Source organism: Mustelus asterias, chromosome 4 (assembly GCF_964213995.1).
Source record: "Mustelus asterias chromosome 4, sMusAst1.hap1.1, whole genome shotgun sequence".
Lineage (NCBI taxonomy): Eukaryota > Metazoa > Chordata > Chondrichthyes > Carcharhiniformes > Triakidae > Mustelus > Mustelus asterias.
In genome coordinates, this window is record NC_135804.1 from 74,554,338 (window position 1) to 74,574,225 (window position 19,888).

The following is a 19,888-nucleotide window of genomic DNA, read 5'->3' on the forward strand; positions in this document are numbered from 1 at the left end:
TAACCTGTGCCCAGTGCTCCCTCCACTCACATTGTCTGTATCTTTAAGACCTGATCAGCTCTAAAGTTTTGCATTCTAATCAGTATTCTGTAACTTGATTTTGTGTCTCTGTGCCCTGTTTGAGAGCAGATATCCACTCCATCTGACGAAGGAGCAGCGCTCCGAAAGCTAATGGCATTTGCTACCAAATAAACCTGTTGGACTTTAACCTGGTGTTGTCAGACTTCTCACTGTGTTTACCCCAGTCCAACACCGGCATCTCCACATTATCACTCTGTTCACAGGGCTGGCTATCACTCTGTGAGAAGTCTCACAACACCACGTTCAAGTCCAACAGGTTTATTTGGTAGCAAAAGCCACTAGCTTTCGGAAAAGGCTGTCCCTTCTGACCACAAACAGGGCACAAAGACACAAACTCAATTTACATGAATAATGATTGGAATGCGAGTCTTTACAGCTAATCAAGTCTTAAAGGTACGGACAATGTGAGTGGAGAGAACATTAGGCACCAGTTAAAAAGATGTGTATTGTTTCCAGACAGGAAAGTTAGTCACTCACTGTTGTAAATTGAGTTTGTGTCTTTATATGCCCTGTTTGTGAACAGAACTCCCACTCACCTGATGAAGGAGCAGCACTCCGAAAGCTAGTGTCGTTTGCTACCAAATAAACCTGTTGGACTTTAACCTGGTGTTGTAAGAATTCTTACTGTGTTTACCCCAGTCCAACGCCAGCATCTCCACATTATCACTCTGTGAACAGGGCTGGCTATCATTCTTTTGTGAACAGACCCCCCACTTAACTGATGAAGGAGCAGCGCTCCGAAAGCCAGTGGCTTGTGCTACCAAATAAACCTGTTGGATTTTAACCTGGTGTTGTGAGACTTCTTACTGTGTTTACCCCAGTCCAACGCCGGCATCTCCACATTATCACTCTGTGAACAGGGCCGGCTATCACTATTTAATACAAAGCTTCTGTTAAGCTGCTAGTTTCTGTTTCAGTCCCTGGTTGGCACTGACCCCATTCCTGCCATTGCATCATTTGTTGCACTGCAACTGACCACAGACTATTGGGCCAGAAAAGTAATTTAAAAGGTCTGAGGGAACATGTGGTGGCAGCAAAGGTGAAGCTTCAGAGATCAGAAGGAGATGTACTGGGGAAGGTCTTTCAGGACACAAGCTGTGTATTCTGGAGTGTCCCTAAGCTTCAAGAGTGTGGTAGAGGTTGCTTCAATCGAAGCATTCAATAAACATTGGGATTATCATCTGAACTGGAACATTTATCGAGTTACGGGCTTTGGTGAAGGTGAGGTGGTGGCCCTTCAGAGGGCTAGCACAGACATAACATGCTAAATGGCCTCCTTCTGTCTTATAACCATTGTATTGTAATGGGATGTGCCTAAACAATGGAGCGTGGTTGTTATGGGCTCCATAACAATCCATAACAATAACTAGCTCCATGCAATCAGAATCTAATACTCTAGTCATTGTGGGTATTATGGGATGTGAGGATTTGTGTTTGGTGGTAACTCACCAAGAGCCACACGTGCAGCTGAAGCATCGTAATTAATCCAGAAGGACACCCAGGACAAGATAGTGATGAGGATTGACGGCATGTAGGTCTGCAGAATGAAATATCCAATATTCCTCTTGATTCGAAAACTGAGCGACAGACGAGGATATGAACCTGGAAGGAAATGAATATAAAGAAAGGGAGGAGTGAAGTTAAAGGCATATGCAGTGCACAGACAAGACACTCAATCAATTAATGTCGTAAACTTCCAGTGGAATCATAATAATTTCTAGTATAGATTCGAGAGAGAGTAAAGCAGCCTGCACATTGTCCCCATCAAACACTCCCAGGACAGGTAGAACACGGAGTTAGATACAGACTAAATCACCCTCTACACTGTCTCCATCAAACACTCCCAGGACAGGTACAGCTCGGGGTTAGATACAGAGTAAAGCTCCCTCTACACTGTCTCCATCAAACACTGCCAGGACAGGTATAGCTCGGGGTTAGATACAGTGACAAGCTCCGTCTACACTGTCCCCATCAAACACTCCCAGGATAGATACACCATTGTCCACAGCAAACTACCCAGCCTTCAGGAGAACAGTGACCACAACACCACACAACCCTGCCACAGCAACCTCTGCAAGACGTGCCGGATCATCGACATGGATGCCGTCATCTCACGTGAGAACACCATCCACCAGGTACACGGTACATACTCTTGCAACTCGGCCAACGTTGTCTACCTGATACGCTGCAGGAAAGGATGCCCCGAGGCATGGTACATTGGGGAGACGATGCAGACGCTACGACAACGGATGAATGAACACCGCTCGACAATCACCAGGCAAGAGTGTTCTCTTCCTGTTGGGGAACATTTCAGCGGTCGCAGGCATTCGGCCTCTGATCTTCGGGTAAGCGTTCTCCAAGGCGGCCATTACGACACACGACAGCGCAGAGTCACTTAGCAGAGACTGATAGCCAGGTTCCGCACACATGAGGACGGTCTAAACTGGTATCTTGGGTTCATGTCACACTATCTGTAACCCCCACGACTTGCCAGGGTTTGCAAAATCTCACTGACTGTCCTGTCTGGAAACAAGACACATCTCTTTAACCTGTACTTAATACTCTCTCCATTCACATTGTCTGTACCTTTAAGACTTGATTACCTGTAAAGACTCGCATCCCAACCATTATTTTGTAAATTGAGTTTGTGTCTTTATATGCCCTGTTTGTGAACAGAACTCCCACTTACATGACGAAGGAGCAGCGCTCCAAAAGCTGGTGGCATTTGCTATCAAATAAACCTGTTGGACTTTAACCTGGTGCTGTGAGACTTCTTCCTGTGTTTACCCCAGTCCAACGCCGGCATCTCCACATCAAGACCATCAAACACTCCCAGGACAGGTACAGTACGGGGTTAGATACAGAGTAAAGCTCTCTCTATACTGTCTCCCATCAAACACTCCCAGGACAAGGGCAGCACATGGTTAGATACAGCGTAAAGCTCCCGCTGCACTGAACCCATCAAAGAAATAATGTAGCGAAATGCTGCTTTTCTTGAATGTCGATTTGTAAGAGTGGATATAGGACCCGATTGTGGGGGAGGGGAAGTGAATTTTCCACATCAACGGGACACATGGAAGTGGAATTGGAACAAGTGGTGTTACGGTGAAGAGTGGATATTGGAGCTGTCTGGGTGAAGAAAGCTGGATGATGGATTGAAGATGATATGCTGAGGTGAACAGGATGCCAATGGTGAATCAGGCCTGGATGAAAATGAAAGTGGATAGCAGTGATTGACATGGAATGTTGAGGGACAGGTCATGGTGTTGGCTATCTACATTCATTGTGAATGGGATAGGACAATGTTTAATGTTAGAGAGAGACAGGGATTCTGGTATATTCAGTACTCTAGCTGCCCTGGAACCCTGTGTTTGTGTTTGATTTGTGATTCTGAGAGACTGCAGATCTATTAATTGGGATGTAACAGGAGTCCATGTGTGATGAATATACAACACTGTCCAAATATCTGCAAAAATCTCACCTGTTGCAAAAACCACTTCCTTTGACACCAAGCTAAGTTCAACGATTGTGAACTGGGGCAGTTCTAGATTGTTCACTCCAGTCACTGCTGTATCTCCACCTTCCCAGTGAAAGACAATGTCATCCGTTGTGTAGCCATCTGCACGGGTCATGTGTAAAGAGACAAAGGAATGTGTTAGTTAACACTAACAGGTTATGTGCAATGAATATTAAACAGTGAATTATAGGCTGGGGCACTCTTTTATTGTCATTATCAGGAACTCTCAATTTCTGGTCACCATTCCGTCACACACTGACAAGGATGAGGGAGCTTGGATCAGGTTTCTAAAAGAACACAGAATCTATGAGGGTGATCCTGAGGCCACTCTCCATCCACCATTTCTGATTTTCACCTCCCCTCGCGGTGACGTTGTCAGGTTCATGCCCACAATAGGTGTGAATCTGATTTAAATATATTTACATACATTTACACTCTATTAAAGAAACACCTTGGCATATATTGAGCTCGAGATTTATTTTCAAACTGTGCAGACATGACAGCACATTGGTGCGCTTCACAAGGGGTTCATCCAGATGTGAACCTGTCATGGGGGTCCCCTGGGGACATAAAGGTGACAAGAGCCCTCTGAGTAGAGAGACATAGCCAGGTAGTGTCCTGGTAATTCCACCTGGCACTGTCCCTTGGCCCTGTCAGGTTGGTACCATGCCATGCTAACCAGGCAATGCCAAACTGTGCCAGGGGGTCATTGGCAGTGGCAGAACCTAGTGGGAACCACATGGGGGAAAGGGTGTTCATTTATATGTGGTGGTGGCAAGGAGTGGATGTGGGAGCTGGGGATGCCAGCAATGGTTGTTTGGTGGGTGCAGGGGGTGGGGGCGATGGGTGCCAGCATTGACTGTGCAGGTTATTTATTAGTGTCACAAGTAGGCTTACATCAACACTGCAATGAAGTTGCTGTGAAAATCCCCCAGTCGCCACACTCAGGCGCCTGTTCAGCTTCACTGAGGGAGAATTTAGCATGGCCAATGCATGTAACCAGCATAGAATCATAGAGTGCAGAAGGAGGCCATTTGGCCCATCAAGTCCGCACCGACCACAATCCCACCTAGGCCCTATCCCCATAACCCCATACATTTACCTTAAGTAGTCCCCCGAAAACTAAGGGACAATTTAGCATGGCCAATCAACCTAACCCGCGCTTCTTTAGAGTGTGGAAGCAAACCCACGCAGATACGGGGAGAATGTGCAAACTCCACACACACAGTGACCCAAGCTGAGAATCGAATCCAGATCCCTGGCGCTGTGAGGCAGCAGCGCTAACCACTGTGCCACTGTGCGGATGTCTTTTGGACTGTGGGAGGAAACCGGAGCACCTGGAGGAAACCCATGCAGAGACGGGAAGAAAGTGTAGACTCTGTGCAGACAGTGACCTGAGCCGGGAATCGAACCCGAGTCCCTGGCGCTGTGAGGCAGCAGTGCCACTGTGCCGCTCCGGTTTGGGGGTTGGGAGGAAGGTGTTTGGGGGGAGGGGTGCTGGCACTGACTGTTTGGGGGTTATAATGGGGTGAATGCCAGCTCTAATGGGGGGGTGAGGGTTGTGGGGGGAGGAACAGGGTGTTGTGGGGAGCCCTGGAGACCTCGGTTATGGTTTGGGGTGGGAGGTTAATGTTTGATCTGATCAGAGTGCCTTATAAATATGGTGCCCTGATCTCAGTGCAGCCCGTCTTTGCTGACATATTGAGGTCCTGCTCCCCTTACTTGGTGATTCGAAACATGCCCAGATATTCTTTTGTGACAGAAGAGGAATTTTATCAAAAAATGTTGGTTTTGGCAAGAAAAAGGGCATGCTTCTCTCCAGATCTTGCCACACTCAGTGTATGTGGGCCACTGTATGCAGGTATGTCATCGGGTCATAGAGGTTTACACATGGAAACAGGCCCTTCGGCCCAACTTGTCCATGCTGCCCAGTTTTTACCATTAAGTTAGTTCCAATTGCCCATGTTTGACCCATATCCCTCTATAACTATCTTACCCATATAACTGTCTAAATGCTTTTGAAAAGACAAAATTGTACCCGCCTATACTACTGCCTCTGGTAGTTCATTCCAGACACTCACCATCCTCTGTGCGAACAAATTGCCACTCTGGACCCTTTTGTATCTCTCCCCTCAAACCTATGTCCTCTAGTTTTCGACTCCCCTACCTTTGGGAAAAATGACATTGACTATCTATCTTATCTTTGCTCCTCATTATTTTATAGTCCTTTATAAGATCATTCCTAAGCCTCCTACACTCCACGGAGAAAAATCCCAGTCTATCCAGCCTCTCCTTATAACTCAAACCAGCAATTCCCGGTATCATCCTTGTAAATCTTTTCTGCACATTTTCTAGTTTAATAATATCCTTTCTATAATAGGGTGACCGGAACTGTACACATTATTCCAAGTGTGGCCTTACGAATGTCTTGTACAACTTCAACAAGACATCCCAACTCCTGTATTCAAAGTTCTGACCAATGAAACAAAGCATGCCAAATGCCTTCTTCAACACCCTATCCACCTGTGACTCCACTTTCAAGGAGCTATGAACCTATACCCTAGATCTCTTTGTTCTATAACTCTCACCAACACCCTATCATTAATTGAGTAGGTCCTTCCCTGATTCAATCTACCAAAATGCATCATGTCACAGTTATCTAAATTAAACTCCATCTGCCATTCGTCAGCCCACTGGCCCAATTCATCAAGATCCTGTTGCAATCCTCGATAACCAATCTTGGTGTCATCTGCAACCTTACTTACCATGCCCCATAAATTCTCATCCAAATCATGAATATAAATGACAAATAACAGTGGGCCCAGCACTGGTCCCTGAGGCACACCGCTGGTCACAGGCCTCCAGTTTGAAAAACAACCCTCTACAATCACCCTCTGTCTTTTGTCGTCAAGCCAATTTTGTACCCAATCTACCTCATCCTGGATCCCGTGAGATTTAACTTTATGCAATAACCTACCATGCGGTACCTTGTTAAAGGCCTTGCTAAAGTCCATGTAGACAACATCGACTGCACTACCCTCATCTACCTTCTTGGTTACCCCTTCAGAAAATTCAATCAAATTTGTGAGACATGATTTTCCACTCACAAAGCCATGCAGACTGTCCCTGATCAGTCCTTGCCTCTTTAAATGCCCGTCGATCCTGACTCTCAGAATACCTTCCAACAACTTATCCACTACAGACATTAGGCTTGCTGGTCTGTAGTTCCCAGGCTTTTCCCCGCAGCCCTTCTTAAACAAAGGCACAACATTTGCTACCCTCCAATCTTCAGGCATCTCACCTGTGGCTGTCAATGATTCAATATCTCTCCGAGGGGAGAGATTTCATCCCACAACGTCCTGGGATATATTTAATCAGGACTGGGGATTTATTTACTTTGATGCACCTTAAGACTTCCAGCACCTCCTTCTCTGTAATATGTACACTCCTCAAGACATCACTATTTATTTCCCAAGTTCTCTGACATCCATGCCTTTCTCAACAGTAAATAATGACGAGAAATATTCATTTAGGATCTCACCCATCTCTTGTGGATCCGCACACAGATGGCCTTGTTGATCCTTAAGAGACCCAGTCATAGAATTATAGAATACCTACAGTACAGCCTATCAAGCCTGCACCGATAACAAATCCACCCTATCCCCGTAATCCCACATATTTAAACTGCTAATCCCCCTGAAACTAGGGTCAATTTAGCATGGCCAATCAACCTAACCTGCACATCTTTGGACTGTGAGAGGAAACAGGTCACTGAAAGTGGCAAAGAGGATGGAGAAGGTCAAGAAGACATGCAGCATGCTTGCCTTTTTGGCCAGGGCATTGAGTTTAAAAATTGGCAAGTCATGTTGCAGCTTTATAGAACCTTAGTTAGGCTGCACTTGGAATACAGTGTTCAATTCTAGTTGCCACACTACCAGAAGGATGTGGAGGCGTTGGAGAGGGTACAGAAAGATTTACCAGGAAGACATTAGTTAGAAACTTAGAAACTTAGAAACTCTACAGCACAGAAAGAGGCCATTCAGCCCATCGAGTCTGCACCGACCACAATCCCACCCAGGCCCTACCCCCATATCCCTACGTATTTATCCACTAATCCTTCTAACCTACGCATCCCAGGACACTAAGGTCAATTTTAGCATGGCCAATCAACCTAACCCGCACATCTTTGGACTGTGGGAGGAAACCGGAGAACCCGGAGGAAACCCACGCAGACACGAGGAGAATGTGCAAACTCCACACAGACAGTGACCCAAGCCGGGAATCGAACCCAGGTCCCTGGAGCTGTGAAGCAGCAGTGCTAACCACTGTGCTACCGTACCGCCCCTTTGCATGGCTTTGTGAGTTATGAGGAGAGGTTGGAGAAACTTGGTTTGTTCTTACTGGAATGATGGAGGTTGAGCGGTGACCTGATAGAAGTTAACAAGATTATGAGGGATATGCACAGAATGAATAGTCAGAAGCTTTTTCCCAGGGTGGAAGAGTCAATTACTAGGGGGCATAGGTTTAAGGTGCAAGGGGCAAGGTTTAAAGGAGATGTACGAAGCAAGTTTTTTGACACGAGGGTGGTGGATGCTTAGGGGGAGGTAGTAGAAGCAGATACGATAGTGACGTTTAAGAGGCGTATTGACAAATACATGAATAGGATGGGAATAGAGGGATATGGTCCCGGGAAAGTTAGGAGGCTTTAGTTCAGTCAGGCAGCATGGTCAGTGCAGACTTGAAGGGCCTGTAATTTCTTTGTTCTTTGTTACTGGAGCACCCGGAGGAAACCTACGCTGACATGGGGAGAATATGCAAACTCCACACAGACAATTACCCAAGCCGGGAATTAAACCTGGGTCGTTGGCAGTGTGAGGCAGCAGTGTAAACCATTGTGTCACCATGCCGCCCCAACTGTCTCTAGTTACTAGGCCCCGCTCTCTCCCTAGTTACTCATGCCCTTTATGTATTTGTAAAGCTCTTTGGATTCTCACTTGCCTTATCTGCCAAAGCAATCTAATGTCCCCTTTTTGCTCTCCTGATTTCTCTCTTAACTCGACTCCGGCAATCTCTTTTCTCTTCAAGTGATCCACTTGATCCCAGTTGCCTATGCATATCATATGCCTCCTCCTCCTCTTACCTCCTGTTCTATCTTTCCTATAGTATCTGTACTCTGGAACATTGAGTTGCAAGTCTGGCCCCTCCCTTAGCTATATTTCAGTAATAGCTATAATACCCCAGTCCCATATACAAACCCATGCACTGAGTTCATCTGCCTTGCCCGTCAGGCCTCTTTCATTGAAATAAATGCAGTTTAATCTAGACTTCCTTTGCTCTCTGTCCTGCTTTCTCAGACCATCTGTCCTGTCATGTTTTGTACACTCTTCTTGTGTTTTATTTCTCTTAGCCTTACTGGACCCATTCACTGAGTTCTCCACAGACTTTCTACTCTGTACTGTGGCCCTTTTGATTTTTGTCTCTGTTTTCTCTGCCTTTCATTTTTCCCTTTACTGCCTTTGTTTCTGTCTCCACTTCCCTCTGACTTACTGCATCGGTTCCCATCCCCCGCCACATTTGTTTAAACCCTCCTCAAAAGCACTAGCAAACACTCCCCCCTAGAACATTGGTTGGAGTCCTGTCCACTTTGTACTGGTCCCACCTCCCCAGAACCTGTTCCAATGTCCCAGGAATTTGAATCGCTCCCTCTTGCACCATCTCTTAATGTGTGTGTATGCATGCTGGTTGTGCGTATACATATGTGTGTATGTATGCATGTCTGTCTGCCTGTGTGGGGTGATGGGTCTTTGTATTTGTATGTGCACTTTTGTGCATGAAGGTATGTATGTGTGCATGTGCATGTGTGTGTACATATGTGTGTGTCTGTATCTATGTGCATGCACATGTGTGTCTATGTAGGTTTGTGTGTGTATATGCTTCTGTCTGTGTACATGGGTTTATTTGTCAGTGTTGGTCTGTGAAATGGGTGTGTATTTGTGCACCTCTGAATATATGGTTCTGCCTGTTTGGGTGTCTGTGTGAGGATATAAGTGTATGTGTCTGTGTGTGTTTGTGTCAAGGTCTGAACATGCATGTGTGTGGTGGGTGTCTTTCAATGTGTCTGAGTGTGCTTGTGTATATGTGTGTTTGTGCATAGGTCTGTGTGTGTCTAGGTATCCGTCTATGTATTGATCTGTGTATCAGTCTATGTGCAGAACTGCATGTAGGCCTCTGTGTATGGGTCTGTGTATGAGAGTCTGTTTGTAGGTCAGTGCATACATTTGTGTGGGGGGCTATGTGTTTGTGCGGGGGGATCCATAGGTATATCAGAGTTTGTGTGTTCAGGTGTGTGCATATGTGTGTCAATGTGCCTGTCTGTGTCTGCAAGTAGGGCTCAGTCTGCGGTTCTGTGTGTAAGTCTCTGTGTTGTTCTGTGTGTGACTCTGTATATGTGTGTGGACCTGTGTGTCTGGGTCTATGTGTCAGTCTGTGTGTGCAGGTCTGTGTGTGTGAGCCTGTGTGTGGGTGTATGTGTGTGTGTCTCTTTGCATGTAGGTCTGTGCGTAGGTTTGCATGTGTGGGTCTGCATGTGTGTCTGTGGGTCTGTGTGCGCAGGTCTTTGTGTGCATCTGTGTGTGTGCATATCTGTGTGTGCATCCATGTGTTTGTATGTCTGTGGGTTTGTGCATGTAGGTCTGTGTGAGTGTAGTTGTGTAAAGGGTCCGTGTGCCTGGATCCATGTGTCAGTGTGTGGGAGTCTGTGTGTGTGGGTCTGTGTGGATGGGCATCTGTGTGTAGGTCTCTGTGGGGTCTGTGTATGTACGTCTGTGTGTGTGAGTCTGTGTGTGGTTTTGTGTGTGTGTAAGTCTGTCTGTGTGGGTCTGTCTGTGTGGATCTGTCTGTGTGTGGGTATGTGTGCGGGTATGTGTATGGGTCTGTAGGTCTGTGTGTGGGTCTGCGTGTGTAGGCCTCTGTGTGTGTGCTTGTGTGTGTGGAGCTGCATGTGTGAGTTTGTGTGGGGTTGTGTGTCTCTGGGTCTGTGTATATCTTGATCTGTGTGTGTAGGTCTGTGTGTCTGGGTCTGTGCATCAGTGTGTGTGTCTGGTTCTGTGTGTGGGTCTGTTTGAGCGTGTGTGGGTGGGTCTCTGTGTGGGTCCATGTATTAATGTCTGTCTGTATGACTGTGTGCGTGGATCTGTGTGACTGTATGTGTGGGTCTGTATGGGGATCTGTGGGCCGTGTGTGTGGGTCAGTGCATGTGGTTAATTGTTTATTGGTCTGTGTGTGTGGGTCCATGTGTATGTGTCTGTGTGAGCATGCGTGTGTGGGTCTGCATGGGGGTCTATGGGCCCGTGTGTTTGGGTCTGCTTGTGTAGGTCTGTGTGTGTGGGTCTGTGTGTGTGGGGTTTTTTGTATGTGTGGGTGTGTGTGTGTGGGTCTACATGTATGGATATGTGCATAGCGGTCTCCGTGTGTGGAGGTCTGTGTGTGGGGGGCTATTATGTGGGGGTCTTTGTGCTGTGTGGGGTCTTTGTATGGGGGACAGTGTTTGGGTTTTTGTGTGGGGTCTATGTGGGCGGCACGGTAGCACAGTGGTTAGCACTGCTGCTTCACAGCTCCAGGGACCTGGGTTCGATTCCCGGCTTGGGTCACTGTCTGTGTGGAGTTTGCACATTCTCCTCATGTCTGCGTGGGTTTCCTCTGGGTGCTCCGGTTTCCTCCCACAGTCCAAAGATGTGTGGGTTAGATTGATTGGCCATGCTAAAAATTGCCCTTAGTGTCCTGGGATGCGTAGGTTAGAGGGATTAGTGGGTAAATATGTAGGGATATCGGGGTAGGGCCTGGTGGGATTGTTTGTCGGTGCAGACTCGATGGGCCGAATGGCCTCTTTCTGTGCTGTAGGGTTTCTAAGATTCTAAGATTTGTGTACATTTGGGTGTGTGTGTGGGGGATGTGCATGGGGGAGTCTATGTTTGTGAGGGTCTGTGTGCATGTGTCTCTGTCTGTGTTTATGTGTAATTAGTGTGTGTGGATCTGTGACTGTGTGGATCTGTGACTGTGTGGGTTTGTGTATTTGTGTCTTTAATGGGTGGCTGTGCCTGGAGATTTGTGTGTGTGGATCTGTGTGTGTAGATCTGTGTATGGGGTCTGTGTATGGGTGTTTGTGTGTGGGGTCTTTGTATGGGGGACAGTGTTTGGGTTTTTGTGTGGGGGACAGTGTGAGGGTCTATGTGTGTGGAGTCTATGTGTGGTTTTTTGTGTGAGGGTCTGTTAGTCAGTTTCTGTGTGGGGGTCTTTGTGTGAGTATTTGTGTGGAAGTTTGTGTGTGGGTTTCTGTGTGGGGGTCTGTCTGTGTAATTATCCTGCTGATATTTACCGTGCTCTTCTCCACTGACTGTGCCTGATGATCAAGTGTCCTTGAGAAGGAAGGAATTAACAGGAGAAATGGTGCATTGTGTCTCAGAGTAGCTGCATTCTCCACTCTATAACCCTTAAAGGAGATTTTATTTCTTGGAGTCTTACTTACAGCTCTCTATTTCCAATGTACAATTCTGCTCATCCAGGGGGTATCTTCGCAGATCCATCATACATGCTGCTGTGGTGGTGATCCTGAAAACAAGACAGCCGTAAAGAACCATCATGGTGGGCTCTCCTTCATTCCATTCTGTTCACTTTACCCCACTTGTTCATCTTGAGCATTGGGAATGCCAACAGAACCTTTTCCTGTGTCACCTCCCATCTCTGCTAAACAACAGCTTTCCATTGTGCTATTGCTATAGGTAAATATACTGAATTTTTATGTTTAAGGGGACTGTTTTAATTTCATTATTTTCTATGTCTGTAGGGAATACACTCAGTAGCAGGGAAATCAGGATAATTATGCATTTTAACCATGCAATCATCATAGAAATCATCATAGAAATCATCAATGTTTAATAGGATAGATCTAATGGACTTTAGTTTACAAAAAGGAAAAGTCCCATGGGGTTTTTGATTCAAGGAATTGAAGGTGGGTTTAGGTTATAGGGTCATGTGATAATGTGGTTAATGGGAGGAGCTTGGTCTGCAGCAGAGAAAAACAGCTTTCAGTTCTGGCTGGGTTTATATATAGTCAGAGATCTGCAAGCTGCTCTCTCCACAAAATCTCTCTGAAAGCTTCAAGGCTGTTTACACTCATAACAAGTATATTTATGATTGCTAACTGTATTTAAAGTGTTTTTTGCATCTTTAAGAGGAACGTTGCTTACTTGGAACTGAAACAGTGATAAGCTAGAAATTAGAGCTGTTGCTTGTCATGTTTAAGTATTGTTCAATGGGTAATAGTTGAGCTGCTTCATTGTTAGAATTATATTTAAACTGTTATTAAATAAGCTTTGTTTTATGATAAAAGATCCCTAATTTGTCAGTGGAATTACTCCTGGAGTGAAGTATCCTATCCTCACATTTATGCCAAAATAGAAAAAAATGATTATGATGAGGCAAAAAAAAGACATCTTAAGTACATATGAACTAGTGCCAGAAGCCTACAGATAGAAGTTTAGAAATCTAGGGAAGGATCTAGGTCGAATGTACATAGAATTTGAAAGAATCAAACAAAGAAACTTTGATAAGTGGATAAGGGTATTGAAAATAGATCAAACATATGATGCTCTTAGGGAAACAGTTATTTTGGAAGAACTTTAAATTTCACATCCTGTGGTAGTGAGAACTCAATGTGGAAGAGCAGTGGGTTAAAACCGAGATTAGCAGCAGAAATAGGAGATGATTTTGATATAGTTCATAAATCAAGGTTTTGTTTTCAACATCAGTTTCAGCCTGCGAGGGGTAGAAACTGGGGAAAAGAGGAATTGACAGGGTCAAAGAAAAGGAGGTCTTGTTGGAGATAGTAAAGATAGTTTCCTCAGGTTAAAAAGGAAACATATGGAGGAAGAAGAGAATTAAGAAACATTCGGGCGGCACGGTAGCACAGTGGTTAGCACTGCGGCTTCACAGCTTCAGGGACCTGGGTTTGATTCCCGGCTTGGGTCACTGTCTGTGTGGAGTTTGCACATTCTCCTCGTGTCTGCGTGGGTTTCCTCCGGGTGCTCTGGCTTCCTCCCACAGTCCAAAGATGTGCGGGTTAGGTTGATTGGCCATGCTAAAAATTGCACCTTAGAGTCCTGAGATGCGTAGGTTAAAGGGATTAGCAGGTAAATATGTAGGGATAAGGGGGGAGGGCCTGGGTGGGATTGTGGTCGGTGCAGACTCGATGGGCCAAATGGCCTCTTTCTGCACTGTAGGGTTTCTATGATTCTATGATTAAATGTTTCTTTTGTAATAAAGCTGGACACAAAGTTGCAGTGTTGGTGGCATAAGCAAACTACTGGGAATATAGAGGTGGTAAAACAAGATAAGCCAGTGGGGTTTGTTAAATTGGCAAAGGAAACCATGCTTGAAGCTGAAGAGGTGCAGGAGAATGTACAGCCTGATCAGGAGTTGGTAGATAAGCAGGTATCAGATCTTTTTAAAGATTTTATTTGTGTGGGTAAGGTTTACTCATGTGTAAAAGATGGAGTAGGTAAAGAGGTTAAAATCTTAAGGAATACAGGAGCAAGTCAATCTTTAATGGTGAGAAAGGAGGAGATAATTAGTTCGGAAGGAGTATCACCAGAAAAGGTGGTAATATGTGGAATTAGTGGTGAAGGGAGTAGTGTTCCATTATGTAAGGTAAGGCTGGAGAGTCCAGTGAAAAATGATGAAGTAGTGGTAGGAGTAATAAAGAAATTACCTTTTTCAGGGATATAGTTTATCCTGGGTAATGATATAACTGGATCACAGATGGTAGTGATGCCTACTATGGTTGCAAAGCCAGTGGTATATCAAACAACTGAAGCATGTTCTGGGATGTTTCCTGACTGTGGTAACAAAATCATACAGCCACACACTGAGAGAGGAGAAGGAAAAATCAAGGAGTAAAGATAATGTGGCAGAGGTTCAGCTATCAGAGATAATCTTTGACCAGATGGCTGGTGAAGAACAAGAACAGGTGGAGGATGAAGCGGATATAGAACATAGAACATTACAACGCAGTACAGGTCCTTCGGCCCTCAATGTTGCGCCGACCTGTGAAACCAATCCAAAGCCCATCTAACCTATACTATTCCAATATATCTCTAGTTCAGGAACACTGGCAGAATTACAAAAGAAAGATGCAGAGAAAGAACAGTTGTGTCAGAAAGCATACATGGAAGGAGAATCTGAGTGTATTCCAGAGTGACATTACATTAGCAATAATGTCTAATGAAGAAGTGGAGACCTTTACATATTTAGGTGGATGAAAAATGGGCAAAGGTTCATTAAATTGTATTATCAATGGGTTATGGAAAGGAGGTTTTGAGGATAATCTAAGAGGTTCCAGGAGGCAGTCATTTAGGGGTAAGGAAAACATAAGTGAAAATACAAAAGCACTTTTATTTGCCTGGACTGCACAAGGATGTGGGTGAATTTTGCCGTCCATGTCATACATTTTTAAAAACTCATTTATGGGACATGGCTGTCCCTGGCTGGCCAGCATTTATTGCCCATCCCTAGTTGCCCTTGTTCAGAGGGCAGTTGAGGGTCAATCACACTGCTATGGCTCTGGAGTCACATGTAGGCCAGGCCAGGTAAGGATGGCAGATTTCCTTCCCTAAAGGACATTAGTGAACCAGCTGGGCTTTTCTAACAATCGACAATGGTTTCATGGTCATCAGTAGGTTCGTTATTCCAGATTTTTTTTATTGAATTCAAATTCCACCATCTGCCGTGGCAGGATTCGAACCCTAGTCCGCCAGAACATTGGATGAGTTTCTGGATTAATAATCTAGTGATAGCACCACATGTCAGGAAATAGGAAAACCTCAAGTAGTAATCAAACCAGTACCCTTAAAACCCATTCCGGCATTTGAGGAACCTTTTACTAGGGTCCTAATTGATTGCGTGGGGTCCATCCCTAAAGTGAAAAGTGGGAATCAGTATTTGTTGACCATAATGGATGTGTCAATTAGATTTTCAGAGGCCATTCCATTACGCAATATTAAAGCTAAAAGGATTGTAGAGGATTAATTCATTTTTTTAATAGATATTCACTGCCACAGAAAACCAATCAGATCAAGGATCAAATTTTATGTCAAAGTTATTCAGAGAAGTTATAGATAGCTTAGGAGTAAAGCAATTTAAATCAACTGTGTACCATCCAGAATCACAGGGAGCATTAGAATGGTGGCATTAAACTTTAAAACCATGTTGAGGACCTATAGCCAGGATTATCCAGAGGATTGGGATAAAGGAATTCCATTTGGACTATTTGAAACTTAATGAATCAACTAAATTCAGTCCATTTGAATTGATTTTTGGTCATGAGGTAAGAGGACAATTTAAATTGATCAAGGATAAAGAGGTGAGTCAGCATTCTGAGATTATATTATTGAACAATGTGTCGTCAAGCCTTAGGGAGAGATTAACTAGGGCTGGTGAGTTGGCTCGACAGCATTTAAAAGAGGCACAACATGTGGTGAAAAAAGTGGTTAAGAGATCAAAAATTCCTAGTTTTGCGAGTGTGGATAAAGTATTAGTATTACTACCAGTTGGAGATGAACCTTTAAAAGTAACATTTAGCAGGCCTTATCAAATTGGAAGAAAGGTAAGTGTGGTGAATTATTTGATAAGAACACCAGATGGAAGGAAAACTCAGTGTGTCATGGTAATATGCTCAAACAGTATTTTGATAGGGAAGGAAAGCAGAAGTAGGATGGTGTTAGTTGTTACAACTCAGAGTGACAAAACAAATCGAGATGATTCTGAATTTGACATTCCTCAAATTAGTTTGGATAACGAGGAAGCAATCAGAAATTTGGATAAATTACTGAGTTACCTTCTGGAGGAAAATCAATATAACCTGAAAGAGTTATTACAATCATATAGAGTTAAATGTGGGAAAAAATTGGGAAGTATCCAAGTAATTGTACATGATGTAGATATAGGAAATGCTGTTCCAGTTAATCAGCATCTGTATAGACTCAATCCACTACAGTTGGCACAGGGTCAAAAGGAAATTGAAAGTATGCTTAGGAATGGTATCATTGAAGTGAGTTTCAGCAATTGGACCGATTGTGATGGTACCAAAACCAGATGGTACACAACAGCTATATGTGGATTATAGAAAAGTCAATACAGTTATGAAGTCAGATTCACATCCTATTCCTTGATTGGAAGACTGTATTGAAAAGGTGGGTGAAGAAACTTTTATTACCAAACATGATTCACTTAAGGGATACTGGCAAGTACCTTAATCAGAAACAGTGAAGGAGATTTTGACTTTTGTGAACTCAAATGGTCTGTATCAGTTTAAAGTCATGCCGTTTGGAATGAAGAATGCACCAGCGAATAACCAACAAGGCAATATCTGGACTAAATAGCTGTGCAGTGTACATAGACGAACTGGTGGTTTCCAGTCAGACGTGGAAGGAGCATTTTGGACGTTTAAAGGAATTGTTCATTCATCTACAGGAAGTAGACTTGGTAGTAAGCTTGGCTAAGAGCGAATTCGCAAAAGTCCAAGTCATGTTCTTATCTATACAATTGGACATGGGTAGATGGCTCCACAGAAGGTCAAAACAAAGGTTATTGGGGAGTTCCCAATAGCGTCAGCAAGAAGAGAAGTGCTGAGATTCCTGGGCACAAATGGTTCCAACAGGAAATTCATGCCAAAGTTAGCAGTATGATTGCTCCACTAACTGAACTGCTGAAAAAACAGAGGAAAGTTCAGTGAATGTCTGAATTTCAGGAGACATTTAACAATCTGAAAACTGTGTTAACCACCACCGGTGACACTGAAGTATGCAAAGCAATTCGAGGTGGCCATTGATGCAAGTGATGTGGGCATTAGTGCTATACTGTTAAAAAATGATAACAAAAGGATTATTGGTTATTTTTCCAAAAAATTAGATATTCATCAAAAGAATTATTCGACCTTTTAGAAGGAGACATTGGGTGGAATATTCCTGTCCCGCGCACCACGGAATTCGTAATGGGCGGGACAGTACCATGCAAAGGCTCATTGACCTTGAGTGGGATCTTTCGGTTTTGGGGCAACGTGGCTGGAAAATCCCGTCCATTGAGTTTGGTATTGGCATTGCAACATTTTAACATTTGTGTTGGCAACAATTCATTGGAGATGATTATTTACACTGGTGTTGCAAAGTTAGTGTTTGTGAAAATGATAAATACTGGAAAAATGCAAAAAGTTATAAAATTGCCTGTTTAAAAGGTGATTTAGTTTTGTCTGTGCGCTGAAGAATCCAGTGCAGGCTAAAACAATGGAGCGATTCTCCCAAAAGTGCTGAATTGGTGAGAAAACTGGTCCAGATCACGATTGCTTTTTCATTGCAACTTCAGACCTGAATCTCCCCACTCGGGGCGGGGGGCAGTGCCTATTTGCGCCGGAGTCTGACAGCTCTGGAACTCTGCGCATGCACAGTGGCCCCGATCTGTCAGTCTCCCCCTTTGCTAGCCAGCTCGATTGCTGGCCAGCCCAGGACCCCCTCAATGCTGCCCCTCCAGCCCCCCCAATGGCTTGATCGCAGCCCCCCATGACAATTCCCGGGCCAGCCCCAACCCCGCAACCTGCCCCAGAGCGCCCGGATGTCCAGCCCCTGAACTCAGCAGTGGTGATCCCCCCATCCCTCTGGCAGACCCCCCTGCCCTGCTGACCCCTCCCGGAAGACCAACCACCCGGCGGGAGGCAGACCCCCCCCCCCTCCCCCCTGCAGTGTACCCCCCCCACCCGATCGCTGGCCTCCCTCCAGCCCAGACTAATCCCCATGCAGAGTGGGAGCGGGACCCCCCACTCTCACTGATTGCCCCCTTGGCACTGCCCTATGCCTGGTGGGCAGTGACAAGGTGCCCCTGGGCATGGGCATTTTGCCCCTTGGCACTTCACTCCCTTCACTCCAACGGGGTTTCCCACTAGTTCCCTGAATGTGGGGAGCTACTCTAAACCCCGTTGGGGTGAAATTGTACTGGCGGGGTGGGAGATGCTATCGGGCCTGGCAAGTTCCATGCCCGATAATCACATGTCAAATGGATTTAAAATACATTAAAAACAAATTTAAATCACTTACCTCTTCCCACCAGTTTCCAGCGCGGTCCCGACTGCAACTGTTCCCTGGCTCTGGGAGACGCGCATGCGAATCCCAGTAAATGTCCGATACGCGATTCTCCAGACCAGACCCGCCAGAAAATTTGTGGGTCACAATGGGAGAATCGTCCCCAATGTGTCAAGAGGAAAAACAACAGAGTAGCTGTGGCAACAGGCTTAAGGCATTTGAATCACAATATGTTTTTGAATGTTAACCAATCAATTTAAAATAAGCATTTGGATCGCATCAGCCTATCAGATTTGAGTTTTGATGTTTTGATAACCTGTAAACCAACCCTACTGTGGGGTTTTTCGTGTGTCATAGGGAGTATAAAACTGCTCCCAACTCCAGAAAACTGGCAGAAGCCACAGAAGACCACCTGCCAGCAGCCTGCTCACAGCTCTCCCAGAGAGAGAGACACACAGACACACAGCAACTTTCTGCAAGTGTAACAGCCACATTTTATGTCTTAAGATGTAATTTCATCATAGACCAGCAGAAGCACAGAAGAAGGAAAAAGATTTCAGGAAGACGACAAACCTGACTGCATTTTGAGTGTGACTAAGAAATTCTATTTTTTTTGTTTGTTAATAAATAGGAATTGTAATTATTTAAACAGCATTCCATTAGAATAGTATTTTATTTAGTTTGCTAATAGTTTAGTTAACCTGTTTACTGTTAGTTAATAAAATAAAGTGTTACTTATTTCTTTTAAAGAGAGTCTCAGCTAGTTATTTTTTGATTTATCCACTAAAAATTACTGTCGGCAGATTGTACCATTTCTCACCTACTCTTTAAAAGATTATGAAAGGGAGGTACTTATTCATAGAAATCATAGAAACCCTACAGTACAGAAAGAGGCCATTCGGCCCATCGAGTCTGCACCGACCACAATCCCACCCAGGCCCTATCCCCATATCCCTACATATTTTACCCACTAATCCCTCTAATCTACGCAACCCAGGACACTAAGGGGCAATTTTAGCATGGCCAATCAACCTAACCCGCACATCTTTGGACTTTATTTTTGAGTGGTTGAGTGTTAGTTCTCAGAGAGAAGATTACCCTCCCTTTAGTAACACTGGCCATAATCCATTGAAATTTCTGGAGAAGTTCAAAGATAAAAATGCAAGAC

At 44.7% G+C, this 19,888-nt stretch overlaps 1 protein-coding gene across 1 annotated transcript in view; it reads right to left on the reverse strand.

The window, feature by feature from the left end:
• Positions 1-19,888, reverse strand: part of LOC144492783 (gamma-aminobutyric acid receptor subunit beta-4-like) — a 705,925-nt gene that overhangs the window by 415,982 nt on the left and 270,055 nt on the right. Inside the window, exons 3-5 of the mRNA XM_078211203.1 lie at positions 12,123-12,205; positions 3,563-3,700; positions 1,531-1,683 (exon numbers count right to left, since the gene is read on the reverse strand). Coding sequence (XP_078067329.1) covers positions 1,531-1,683; positions 3,563-3,700; positions 12,123-12,205 — 374 coding nt within the window. The remainder of the gene's footprint in view (positions 1-1,530; positions 1,684-3,562; positions 3,701-12,122; positions 12,206-19,888) is intronic.